At 32.9% G+C, this 13858-nt stretch overlaps 2 protein-coding genes across 5 annotated transcripts in view; one reads left to right on the top strand and one right to left on the bottom strand.

Annotated features, from left to right (window-relative positions):
- Window positions 1–6: 6 nt before the first annotated feature.
- Window positions 7–5171, top strand: LOC130621940 (myosin-2 essential light chain-like). Of its 3 annotated transcripts, none has more exons than XM_057437309.1 (5): window positions 27–168; window positions 746–767; window positions 2951–3094; window positions 3978–4223; window positions 4831–5171. In XM_057437309.1, exons 1-5 carry the CDS (start codon window positions 163–165, stop codon window positions 4854–4856), a joined length of 444 nt encoding a protein of 147 aa, XP_057293292.1. In that variant the 5' UTR covers window positions 27–162; the 3' UTR covers window positions 4857–5171. The 3 variants fall into 3 exon arrangements, with proteins under 3 accessions (XP_057293293.1, XP_057293292.1, XP_057293294.1); XM_057437311.1 differs by lacking the exon at window positions 27–168 and adding an exon at window positions 618–635; XM_057437310.1 differs by lacking the exon at window positions 746–767 and having other exon boundaries at window positions 7–168.
- A 2188-nt stretch (window positions 5172–7359) lies between these two features.
- Window positions 7360–13858, bottom strand: part of LOC130621938 (speckle-type POZ protein-like) — a 46223-nt gene continuing 39724 nt past the window's right edge. For both annotated transcript variants that reach the window (XM_057437305.1, XM_057437304.1), the window contains exons 2-7: window positions 12163–12379; window positions 11713–11864; window positions 10893–11020; window positions 9945–10301; window positions 9429–9571; window positions 7360–8807 (exon numbers count right to left, since the gene is read on the bottom strand). In XM_057437305.1, coding sequence (XP_057293288.1) covers window positions 8645–8807; window positions 9429–9571; window positions 9945–10301; window positions 10893–11020; window positions 11713–11864; window positions 12163–12323 — 1104 coding nt within the window. In that variant the 5' untranslated portion in view covers window positions 12324–12379 and the 3' untranslated portion in view covers window positions 7360–8644. The remainder of the gene's footprint in view (window positions 8808–9428; window positions 9572–9944; window positions 10302–10892; window positions 11021–11712; window positions 11865–12162; window positions 12380–13858) is intronic.

The raw sequence follows: 13858 nt of genomic DNA, 5'->3' as shown, positions 1-13858 counted from the left end.
AAAAAGACACTCATAGCTTTTTACTTTGAAAGGGGAGTGAAGTGTGTCGTATACCGCGACACGAAACTACGCTACTTTCCCATAAGATTTTGTTGCAAGTGAAAAGGTTCGTCGACTCAACAACAACAAAAAAAGATTTCAAAATGCCATCCTACGACGATAATGAAGGTAAACAAATTTAATATTTTGAAACTCAGTAAGGGTCCAATTAATTTAAACCATGCATTTAAACCATGTATAATCTTTAGTCACTGGACAGAAACATTAAGCGTAGCCATTAAGCTAACTTTATTCGCTCTGTGCCAGGATTAAAAAAAGGACATTAGCTGGGCAAACTATATAGCTATAGATATGTTTTGAAACAGTTTTTATTTTTCTACTCAGTCGTTTTCTATGAGAAAATATTTTAGCCTTAACCGTCTTGTCCCTATTGGTTATGTTTTGTTTTTTATCTGAGTAAAATCAGTAGGAAGACAGTGAGGAATAGCTTTACACAGTGTAGCTAACTAGTTAATTTTTATAGCTGTAGTTATTAACAAGAAGAAGCTTGGATTGTTAAAAGCTAGCTTGCTACTTACAGTGATACAACAAAGTTGGGAGTTGTCTTCTCAGTAAAATTTCAAATATTAAAAATGGTAGCCAAATTTTTGTTTAAAGTTTGTTTGTTTTTAAAGAAAGAAGATTTAGCTAAACAAATTGTGTAATTTATTTATTGTTTTTTGTTTTATCTTTTTTATGAGGATAGTCTTCAGAAGATCAAATGATTGGTAAGCATATAAAATGTTTAGATTTCTTTATGTAATCAAAGCATTGTCATTTTTTAATACTTTCGTATTGTTATAAATCTAGCAATTATCATCACTTATAAAAAGAATTTAGACTTTAAATAGCAAAAAGCTTTTTTCTTTTTTATATTATTTCTGTGGATTTTAAGTAATGCCATACAGATATATATTGTCAGTTCAGATATATAAAGTTACAAAAACTGAAACTATTTCTACAACCATTTTCAGAATTCTTAAATGGGGAAATTATTCCTGATCTTTTTCCACAGTGCTATCAGGGCTCCAACAATTTCAAATTACAGCTAAAGGGAAAAAAATTAAAAAAAATTGTCAAGGCATTTTAAATTCTGATTAGGCGGACGTCATAAATATGTTGTGTTAAGAGTCATTTGAGCACCGAAAATAGAGTCAGCCGGTCAGTCGGTCGGCAAATGATAACTCAAAAATTCGTAGAGTTGTATCCAACCACCCAGCCATCAACGCACGCCATTAAATCACCGATATTTAATGATAAATTTGGCACCTTATTTAAATAGAGTTTCCGCGTGCCATTTTCAACTAGTTCTCAGAACCCTTTTCGCATTTTAAAGCCAAGCACAACAATATTGGTGGCTGTGTGGAGACAACAAGCATATAATATTTTTTGTCATTCTAGTTTTTCCGACTCAGTATATCAAAAATTTTGATCAAAAATTAAGGTCGGTTCGGGGACTCTAACACCAAATATTTGTGACGTCCGCCTTACTGGTTCATATGTAACTGTCAACACAAGAATTTCAGTTTAGTTTTTAATTTTCTGGAGAAAAATAATGTAAAATAATCATTTCTAGAAACCTTAATTATTTCTCTTTACTTAAAATCTTAAAATATATACCTTTTTCTGTTAAATCAAAACAAGTTTAATAAAAACAGAAAATTATCCTGATTGAAAAATCTGATAATTTCTACATTTAAAAAAAATTCCATATATATATATATATATAGAAATAATTTTCATTTCTTTAACTTGACCCTAACTGGCTGTGTATATATATATATACACTATATGTTTTTAAAATAAATAAAACCAAAAAAAGAGAAAAAAAAACTTTTGAGGAAAATGAGTAGCATATTTCGATTTATCAGCAAAAATTATATAGGATAGGGTATTTTGAATACCATATGAGTATTAGAACAGGACTTGTGTAATTTAAATTTAACCGTTGTATTCAATTGTAGTAAAACATTTTTACTGCATTTTATTTGCGTGGTCATTTCTTTATAAAATATCAGAAGTTTGACTACTAATGGAGACTAATGAGTTGTCTAGAGTTGAAACTTGAAAATTTGCATGTTTCCAAAATTTTGATGCTGAATTCAAATATGTTTGTCATTTGTGTTAATTGGCAAGGTTTATATCACATAGTTTTCTTAGAATATATATAGCTAAAAATCAGGAAAATCTCTCTCTTAGACAGCTAGTAATACAGTTTTGTGTTGTTACATCAAGTAGTTTTCTTACTCGACAAATTGTATGTACAATACATTCAATCAAAAATTCATAACCAATAAGTCTGGAAACAGCTTAGGAAAGGGCTATCTTTGTTTATCTTCGAATGTTGCAGTTAAGTTTTAGTCAGTGATATTGCAGGGTTTGCTAAAATGAAATTCTATTGGCTCCTTTTGTGATGCAGGCTACGTTTGTTCGTCAATTAAAATAAGAATGCTGATTTATGAGAAAAATATGCCATACAATCAAGTTGAAGCAACATAAATCTAGCCAAATACAAAATGTTTTGATACTTTAATAACTATTTTCAAAACACCTACTAGTCCACTGCATTTTGCATTGCTGTTTGAAGCTATAAATTGATATATAATGAACGAACATTTATATAGAGATGGCCTAGAAAAAATAACTTAGACAAGTGTGCACAAATGGGTATTGGCAAAATTCATTGATTCTTGCAAATGTATTCCTCTTCTTATTTAGGAAAATATTTCTGTTTTTTGAATTTCTTTGATTACTGTTATTATTTTTATACCCACCCAAATGCAAGCACATGCACTGTCTTCAAGGTAAAATCAAGACATTCCTTTACACAAAAAGTTGTCCATTAAAGAAATTAAAAAATCAGTTCGCTTTGAACTATGTATATAAGTCAACTTTTTTGTCTTTGTTTTAGAATACCGCGACACCTTTTCACTTTTCGACAAACAAGGAGATGGAAAAGTGGAATGTAGTAGCCTTGGTGAAATGTTAAGAGCACTCGGACTAAACCCAACAGAAGCTGAAGTTAAAAAAATCGTTGCAGAAATTGATCCAACTGGTAGGTATTAAAAGTCATTATTCAACTCCCTGATAAAAATAATCACAAAAATATGTCTTGATCTTTTAACTACAACTCTATATGTACGTGTTTGCGATATGGTCAATTTAAGGCTGTGTTTAATTTATTTTTTCTGATTACCCTGTGAAAAGATGTTAGGTTATGTTATAGTTTATAGTTGTATATATATACTTTTTCAAGAGAGGTGAAAAGCTATTTTTACTATTCCAACCAAAACATTTTTAACCAATGAACGTGTAAAATGATTTTTTATTTAGGTACTTTTGATGCTATGGCAAGTCCATTTCAGTCTCTTTAATTCTTTTTCATGCTGCCAAAGAGACAAGTGTGAGAAATGTGTGTTGGTCAGACATATGATAGTGTTCCCATACCTTCTAATAAAATCCTAAAATTACCTTATATTTTAAAAAAACTCATAAAAATCTTTAGGGATTTTTTAGGAGCATCTATTTGTCAAAGTCCAAAATATTTATATTCTGCATCAGTCCAATTAGTTTTCAATTTCTATGGCATCCTTGTTTCTTGTGATTCGAAGTTACACTTTTAATAATTCAATTGTATAAATGTGGCGTACTATCTCCGGCCTAGACATTGTTATGGAATTTAAAACCAAAAAACGAAGAAATTTTTAAGCTTTTTTAGTTCAATTTTTTGTTGTACTAGTTGAGTATTTATATTCAGATTTCATTATGTTTCATCGCACAATTTAATGTTGCAGCTGCGTTTTTTACTCAGCTCGGCTTTGTGTTAAAATATTTTCTTTTGTACCAGTAATCAGTGTGTCGCAGATTAAAAGAAAAATTTGTCTGAAAGTGCAATTTTTTCAAAAATTTAAAATCCCACATTTTGTATTGAAAACTAGGACAAAAGCGAATCACGTTTGAGGAATTCATTCCGTTATATCATGCTCAAAGTAAAAAGAAAAACGGTGGTTCAATGGAAGCCTTCGCTGAAGCTTTCCGCATCTTCGATCGTGAAAACAATGGTATGGTAAGCGTGGCTGAAGTAAGGCATCTATTAACAAGTCTGGGTGAGAAGTTGTCATCTGAAGATGTAGATGTATTGGTACAGGGCATGGAAGATAACTCTGGCATGGTCAATTATGAAGGTAAATTACTTAATACTTTTAATGAACCAGATTTTTAGTAGCCAGGAAACCCTTCCCTTGCTATTCTTCGACCACGTGTAAAGAAGCATAGTAGGAGAGGGCTTCATACTGTTGTCCTCAGATTTCGTAGTAACAAACGTTTTTAAGTCACAAAATTATGAAAGATTTTCTGTGACCCTGGAGGTTGAATTAAATAAAGCGAATTAAAATAAATGTCGGATTTTTACTCCACGTGAAATTTTATGGTCTTTTAAATTCACATTTACTTTAAGCCTCGTTTCGAAATTCACTTTTTCTTGAATGTCTGATTTACAAAACATTTTGATAATTGGATGCCCATAAAATGAAAGGCGAATGAATCAAGATTCATCAACATAATTTTCTAAAAAAATTGTCCATCAATTATTGTTCGACAGTCACTGTTACAACTTATTGGAAACACTTGTTGTAAGAGATGTTACACAACAAATGTTATCTCTGCGTCAGTTGCACAACAACTAAAAGAAACCAAGCTTTACATAAACGCGAAAATAAAATCTCGACGCGGAAATATAATTTGGATGTCGATCTGCAATGCTGTTAACACAAACCCTGTTTTTACTTTTAGAGTTTGTTCGAGGCGTGATGTCATGAAAAAAGGACTCGAGATTCAGCTTTTATATCTTTATTTTTTTTTTTCGTTACTGTTATTATTATTATTATTTTTATTAGTTTTCAATCCGTAATTTAAAATATATTGAAGGAAAGGGTTTTTTTCTGCGATATAATAACTGGGTCATTATGTATGTCATGTAAAGGATACAATTTTTTCTTTCTTGTATATTCATGTTATCTATTTTTATATGTCTATTTTTTGGCAATATAATTATATTGAATCTTTGTAAAATAAAAGAGAAATGAAAGAATGTATCCCATTTCACAGTAAAAATGTTTTTACCATATATGAAATATTTTGTTTTGAGTGTACTATATTTACTCGTTGTGAAGCAACTACGTAGGTGTGTCGCGCCTATTTGGGTGTGGCACATTCCACTCTATAGAGAGAAGTCATGTCAATCATTCATGACTTGACTATATAAGGGTGCGTTTTATTGACTTTCATTTGTTGCGTTTGGAAAAAAACATGCCACTATTGCCAACATGCCAACTTATTACACTCTTTTTGATTTCAATTTATACAAAGTTACAATAATAACAGATAAAAATTATAGTGTGGAAATTAAAAAATTTATGCCGTTTAAAAAGAATATTATTTTTCAAAATCGCGGAAAAAATAAAACGCCTGCCCAAATCCCCCTTTCCCGACTTTTTATTGCCGTCTTGGGTTGTATAGCATGTGCCGCTTTGTTTGGAGTGTTTCATTACATTCATTCCACAATTGTAGACCTGTTTTAGCCAATCGTTCGCTTGAATGATATTTGTAATATAAAAATCAACGCACAGACACCAACTACGTAGATGATAACGTATTTCTTTTCTATTGTCATTATTTTAATTCTGAAGCATATTTTCCACAATAACAGTAATGGGTCAGGATGATGGCTCCGTGTAACGGCTCAGGGGTAGAGATCCTGGGGACAAAGATGCACTGAGTTGTAAAAATTCCCATTCTTTTCACATCTTCCTAATAAAAATTAGAACAGAAAAAACAACAGTATTGGAGTAACTTGTTGCTGTCTAAGAAACGTGAAGCAATTACTTCAGCAACAGAGGTAGCAGCTGCCAATGTTTGCTCTTGGTGTCGTTGAAGTGTATCTTCCACCAGCTGTTGGATACGTGTATCGAGTTCTTCAGGATTCGACATGCTGTTTAAAGTTTGCGATGCTTTCCACGCGACTAAAGACTGAGGCTTGGCCGAGGATACAACACGTGCATTTATACTATGCTCATGCGCATGCGCCTAACCCGAAAAGTCGGGTTACATTGTAGTGCAGAATCCAAAAAGAAATTTCGTTCCCGACTTATCGCAGAACGTCGGAAAGAGCGCCTACGACTTTTAACTAATTATCATAAAAACTCCTGAATATGGTTAAAAAAATGAACGAAGTATGAATTCGATAGTCGACTTTAGTAACTGATACCGATTATGCTGGCGATTATATATAAACAACAGACCGCAACGATCGAAAAACAGAAAGTTTAAAAAAAAGCTGAAAATTCCTTCTTAGCTTTAATTTTAAATTTTTTCTCTCCATTTTGTTACATCTACATGTCAAAAAATCTATCTACATGTCAAAAAAAATTCTTGGTACCTAAAGTTAGGTTTTTAAAGCAAAAATTTTAACGTTTGGATTTCCACTAAAATAGGGTGTCAACTTAAATTTTTTTTTACCTTCCGCATAAGAAAAAAGTCCTAAAGGTCTTTTCTCTTCTGCCACAATATTAGTTTAAGAAAAACCTTTAATTTTACAATTTTTAACAAAACTTTATTCGGCCTACGATTTATAACATAAAATATAACTGGACCAAAGTTGATTTTAAAATCACGTTTCAATTAAGATTTACACAGGGGAATTATCTAGCGTAAAAATTAATTGAGAATAAGTGCACAGCCAGACCCTAATTTTTACCTGCTGGAAAAAACGCTTATGCAAACAGGTTTGTTATTTCTACTTAGGCATTTCAATCTCATCCTATCATTATATTTGGACGAAAATTTAGTCAAACAAAACGTGACAGGGATACAGTCCGCCCCAAGACTAAATAGTAATGGAATTAAATTTGATAAGCTCATTTAAATATGGAAGTGAACTGGTTTCGACAATAACTCTATACGCCTGAAAAAGGTATTTTTCAACTTTTTTTGTTTATTTTCGAAACAATCAATTTTTTTATCACTTATGAGCGCGTTTTTTTAAATTTGTGGAATGTCCACATGCTTTCTTGCTTTGCCTTCGTGCTTTACTGTATCAAAGTTCCTAGTATGTTCAGTGCATTGGCCGCAAGTTGATTACTTAATTTATTCCAGTCGTTTTTATAAGATTTACACCGATGATTGAAAAACATACATACCTTGTGTAATAAAGCACCTTGATTTCATCAACAATTTCTAAACAACCTCGTCCTAATAGGCGCCTTTTTTCTTTTACCCCAGGAACAAGGTGAGATATCTAGCCTCAGCAGTATATAACAACAGTTGGTCTGTATAACATCTCTTGTACAAACATCTTTATTATGTACAAATACAACTTTTTCAGAATGTCGCTAAAAACAAACATCTGTATGTCACGCCTGCATAATAAATTGATTTTTAGTCTCTTATGCAATATTAAGTTAGTCTAGGGCTTTCACATCAGTTTGGGGATTTAAAGAAAAAGGTTTGAAATTTTGTACTTTAAAGAAGTCTTCGAGACTGATTCTGTGCTTTTTTCGATCATGTTAATAAGGTAATCATTAATTCTGCGCCACATCACAGTATCACATCAAAAAAAAAAACTGGAAATAACTTTCGCTCTTCGTTCTTTTTCCGCATAGTAGCATGGACAACCCCCTCATCTTAAAGCGTACGACAAATCCTTAATTGGGGTGGTAAATCTGTCAAATTTAAACACTCCTTAATATTTGGGTGTTTTAATTTAGCTACTTCACTTGAGTTCTCATATTTAGTATATTTTGATCTCTTGGGTTCCCCCCGTTGCTAAACGCCATAGAAAACAAAAAGTAACAACCCTTCTCAAAAAAAAAGAAGAAACAGATTTATCAAAGAGCCAACTCAAACAAGAAAAGCTAACTGAAGACACCTCCTGACACAGTCATAACTTTTATAAAAAACAAACTAAACTCTGCTACGATATCGGTTTCCCAAATATCCACGAATTGCTTTTTTTGCTACTATCAAATTTATTTGAATTGTACCGGGAAACTTTTCAATTAAAAGTTTTTTTGAAGAAGCCTTGTTAGAAGGGAGTGATGATTCCTATAATCCGCGATATGCGATGTCTTAAGGTAATATATAAAAAGATTATATAGTGAAACCAGAAGGCGATACCTATTTCACCACCTTCTATCCACTATAAACATGAGTAACAGTATAAACAAGGGTAGCGGCAGTTGGTTGCCTTATACATTGTTCATATTCATACTGAAAGGATAGACAGTGAGAAAATTTTACTATGTTTACATTTCTAAAGTAAGATTGTATTTTTTTTGGTCGATCGATTAACTATTTTTTTGTTTGGGTGGAAACCCGCCTTATACATTTCGTTTTAGCATATTTCACTAACAACTCACAATTCAGAAAATCGTGACTTTTCTGGTTCGTTTCGCGAAAATTTACTCCCAATAGGAAACCCATTGGGAACCAAATCCTTGCAATACTACCTTCAAGAATTACGCCGCATATTCCTGATTGGCTGCAATATTTTGTGGCAAATGTAATCTGGCACAGATTAGGTAAAAGAAGTACATATAATAAAATATATTTAAACACAGGGTTCTATTCGCGCAGTTTTTTGACGCTTCCGAGGCGGTGAACATGAAAAACTTTGTACACTAGCCAACGCACGAAATGCTTCAGCTACTATATTAGCATGGTTTTTTATAAGTCTCTGCCATGAAGAATGGTCCATCACTTCTTGTGCATGACTAAAAGAGAAATAAAAGAACAAATAATTCAGCGCATCTGATGAAAGTGAACTGGAACATTGCATTATATGCAAAGTAAATTTATATCCGTTCCACACATATCTGATACTCATCTGAGGTTTATATTAAAGAGATCTGGGAGCGTGCATGAATCAACACAGCACTAGAATGCATGAATTGATGATTAAGCAAGTTATGAAATCGTGTCATTATGATTATATTGTCTAGATAACGTACCAGCTCCTATTAGCACTGCTATCAACGCATTGTTTATAATGAAATTCAAAGAGATTTGCAAAGAGATTCCTTATCACAATGTGTTGAAAGCACTATGGAAGTTATCAAGAAAGACAACCATTCTACCGCTCCCTAATTTTTAATTTCCTCCTCTTCTCTTCTGGGTAGTACCGGTTAATATACATTGCCGCAGAATCAGAAGTTGACCTCACCAATTCTTAATAGGAACGTGTCGTGCACGCGACATTATCTGAGTAGTATCGTTTAATTTACATTGCCACAGAACCAAAAGCTGACCTAACCTAGTCTCAATAGCAACGAGACCGCGCGACCTTAGGGTACTTATTATTTCAACAGAAGTGTAATGGACATAACAAGAGTTACCTGTTTGTGAAATCTATGGCAACAGATTTAAGTTGCTGTGCGTTGTGAAGATCAGCAAGTATAAGCACGTCACAAACATTATCGATGTTCAAGTTTGACGCTAACGCTTCCTCGCACATCACTTTTAGGCGCTCCAAAGCATACTAAATAAAGAGAAAAACAATTTTAGTCGGAGTGGTATGTAGAAAGAAGACAAAAAAATTGAGAAGGATTAGTACAAATTTTAGACCTTTTTCGTAATTTAAGGCCTACAAATTTCTGCATATTTGCGTAAAAATCTAAAAAAAAAAATTCGCAAACAGTGCGTCATTGCTTTCAAAGGGATTTCATCTCAAATTAAGAAGCCGAAATTCGAAATTTTCGATTTATTTCCACTAGTTAAATGCTCAAATATAGATACGCGCGAATTTATACTTTTGGTTCCATATGCGCGAATCAGTACGCGCGAAAATTAGTACAAAGAAGTAGCAAAGGTATTAAGTAGAAGATGACAAAGTGAAAGAAACAGTCAACTACCTTATCTGCAGCAGCCAGCAACGTGTCAGCCATTGTTCCTAACTGCGTTACTTTGCCAGTATATATAAATTTCAGCATCTCGTTTAAAACGTCTAGTTCGAGATCAGTTATCGTGACAAAGCCTTGTTTGTTTTCTTCCAGATCGTGTTGAAACATGGCGGAGAAGACAGGCGAGCGCGCGGCTAATATCGCTTTATGTACAGGTATTTTAGTGTCTCCGATTTTTAACGCCATGTCTGAGAATTGTCCAGTGTCTAATAAATTTGTCATGTTTTCTGCTAGTTGCGATTCCGGTACTTTTAAACTCGACATCAGAGATTGTCCAGATACATTCACGGAATCCGCTACTACACTCACCTAAAAAGGTTCCCAATGTTACTGGGGTTTCTAATTTGAGAAAATGAAGAAAATCACCGGAACAAATTTAAAACGTTTTTTTGGTTAGAAGACTTTACAGAATGAAAAATAAGCAACATTCGAATTATAGTTTTTAAAAAGACTCTCTTAAAAAGTCAAAGTTTTGATTTTTTATCTCTAAATCCTTTCAGAATAACATGTTCTGACTTCTTTTAAGGCATCAAAGTGGTTGCATAGCAACATATCTAGATGTCCGAAACCGGAATAAAATATACCATAGTTCTGGCATAAACTAATGTCGAAAATGAGGACGTCCTCATAACAAAGCATGTCATTAAGGATCGAACAATTTATAAAAGGAACACTACATTCTAAAAAGTGTTTTATGTCAAAAACAGAAATCAATAGTTCTAACTTTAAAATTGTTGCAGCATATCGCTGCAACATCTGTATCAGTAAATTAAACAAAACGTATAAGAATTTATATTAATATCATTAAGACTTCTCAGTTTGTGTAATAGATCTGGACGAATAATTTCAACACTTCTTATCAAACCAATAAAATGCTCGAATTCATCTAACAATTTTTACCTCGCAAAACATCGTTAACTTATCTTCTGGTAACAGTCCATTTGCTTCATCCATTAGAAAATCTCTACGTATAAATTTTTTAAATCCCCAGTCCTTCCCTTGAACAAACCTATAAGCTCTTTGACTTTCTGAAAAAATAAAGAATATAGTCACGTACACAGCGTACTGTTTATGCATATTGTTAGACCGTAAATGCTGAAGTGAGCGCCCTCAAGTGATCGTCAAAAACGCACAATGCGCACTGAAAATTTGTGGAAAATAATTTTTTTACCGGTACTACGAAACCACCTGTTAAATACCGATATTAGTGGCTTACACAAATCTGGAATTTTGTCGATTATAATAGTGGCTTACAGAAGTCGATTGATTGGAATAGTGGAAAAGCAGCATTGTATTTTAGTTGCACTCACTAACACCTACGAGTATAGCTATTATTGCACAAAAAAGGTTGGGCACATGAAAAATTAATCGCAGTCTCCTTGAAGATGTTTGTGAATTCATGTAACCGTCTTAAACATTTAAAAGCAACTAATTGATTCCCATTGGTTGCTGACCTAAAGAAACCCATGCTATATCGCACCAAATTTTCTATCATGGTGAAAAAAACAATGAAAAGAGTTGAACAACACGGGTTTTTTAGCAAGGAACTGTAAAAATTTAATATTAAACATAATAATTCCATAGAAACATTTAGGCTGAAATAATTTTTTTACTTAAGCAACTAAAGCTGAAACAAAAAATGGAGTTGTGAGGTAATACGTACAGGGCGCGCCTGAGTCAAAAAAGACTTATTAATAGAACTCGCAATCATTCTACTTACCCATAGCTTTAGTTTCTTCTCGTTTGGCGTTTAATATAGAAAACTTAAACTTGGCACGAACTTCACTTTTATTACAAGCTAACAACAACAAATATAACGACAAATAATCTTTACTTTCTTCATCCAAACCCTTTGGGTTTATTCGCAAACACCTAAAAGAAAATATAAAAAACAGATGTACTGAAGTTCAGTTTTGTTATTACTGGAAAGCGGGGTCATGGACAATACTAGAAGGTTAAGCTGTAACAGACAAGAAATACGATATAGTATTGCGATGTGACAAAAGTAAATTCAAAATGGCTGCTGATACTCGTATTTCACTGGATCGATTTTTGAGACGTTGTCCTTTCACTGGTTCACTCGCCATCAACCAGCGTTGCCCGTAACTGAAAGATTTCAAAGTATACAGAAAGAGAATATAAGAAGATTAGTTGAGAGTAAAAAATCTACCATTTTAACTTGTCGTTGGCACCAGCAGAAAAAGTGGAACTTTTAAGTGTTTCACCCATCTCTTCACGACAATAACTAAAATTGTTGATCGTCCACATGTAAGAGAACTTGATCACTTTCACGTGTGTGTAACACCAATTTTCTGCCACCGGTGCCGGCATTTTTGACGTAACCTCCAAACCTGCGACATTCTCGGTAGTGCTCGGATCCAGTTTGGCTAAAGTAACAGAAAAATAATCAAATAATATACTAAAAAAGTGATACAAGGATCTAGTTCTAAACGGAAAAAATATTTTGGACAATGAGCATATGTTAACAGCCAAAGCAGATCCTGTAAGAAGCGATATCGAATCGCTTTAATGGTACTTAAAAATGTTCTCTATCGTTTATTAATGTCGACTGCTAAATAGCATCATATAATTGCGTATTATACACTGGAAATATACGTCGTTAAAGCCATTGTAAAGAATTGCTAAACAATGGCGACGATTTGTTGTTAAATAGTTATGTTGCTATGCGCTGAAAATATTAAAACCTGAAAGAGTGAATAAAATTAGAAGCAGGCGTTAATGAAAGTTAAAAAGCTCTTGTTCAAGAAATGCTTAAACAAACAAAAATTATTTTTAAGACGAAGAATGTAAACATAAACATGAAATCCTAATAAGTCACTTTCGGCATGATGATTTAGCAATGATCGCCGCACGCACGTTTAACCGTTTACAAGAATAAGTTTTTCAGTTTCTACTACCAATTGTTCAATTGTTAAAAAAAGTCGTATTGTATCCTTGAAGCTCAAGTTTTTAAAACTTCAAATAGGGTTCACTAGAATAACCTCGTCACTCCCTTCTACAATCAGTAGTTGATAAAAGGCGTACGTAAAACTTCCCTATTTACGTTGCAGGAATTGATGACACAAACCTATTTTCAAACTAACAGTCAGTCAGAAGGGAATGTTTTTTATTGTTACTATCATAACTGCGTTCGGATCGACAACCACCCACATTGCAAGTGTAAAGTCTATCAATTCTTCTGAAATAAATACATCGCTATGAGGAGACGCCTCCTTCTCCAGAATTATAATAAAAATATTAAACAAAACAAAAGAAATATATGAAAAATTTATGAATGTATGAAAAATATATGAAACAATAAAATAATTATTTTAAATACAGAACAGACATGAAAAAAACATCAAAAATATCATAATACAAATAACCCTTCAAATATGCATGACAAACAACTTCTTGTCAATTTTGCTAACTATATAATTATGTTACAATATGTGTGGGAGGTTTGATTAGACTGGCCAAAAATATGAGAACGATTTGATTGAAATTGCAAACAGAACAAAAAAAAAGATTACGTAAAGAAGAAACTTTTTAGAAATAATTTTTGACACTTTTAGCAGGAAATAAATTTTTTAAATCAAAGTATCTACCGGTTACAACTTTCAGAAAAAATAGAAGAGAGAATAGTGCTTCTACCAGAGACGTATAGAAGAAACATTAACTCGATGCACCGGCAGAGACGTATAGAAGAAACATTAACTCAATGCACCGGCAAGACTATCGTTTCAGATCTACTGTACCTAATTCACCTTGGTACTCGGAAACTGATGATGTCAGCCAGACAATTAACATTACCGGCGTAAAAAAAATAATAATCAGGAGGCTGCTATCCAATATTTGGATGCTTC

This window comes from Hydractinia symbiolongicarpus, chromosome 12, assembly GCF_029227915.1.
Source record: "Hydractinia symbiolongicarpus strain clone_291-10 chromosome 12, HSymV2.1, whole genome shotgun sequence".
NCBI classification, from domain to species: domain Eukaryota; kingdom Metazoa; phylum Cnidaria; class Hydrozoa; order Anthoathecata; family Hydractiniidae; genus Hydractinia; species Hydractinia symbiolongicarpus.
Note: the sequence above shows the minus strand (reverse complement) of the source record. Positions and strands in the feature narration are given on the sequence as shown.

Excerpts from the sequence above, each read along its gene's own strand:
- LOC130621940 (XM_057437309.1), top strand. Across the intron at positions 768-2,950 it reads TTCAGAAGATCAAATGATTG|AATACCGCGACACCTTTTCA; the intron begins GTAAGCATATAA and ends TCTTTGTTTTAG. Across the intron at positions 3,095-3,977 it reads TGCAGAAATTGATCCAACTG|GACAAAAGCGAATCACGTTT; the intron begins GTAGGTATTAAA and ends ATTGAAAACTAG.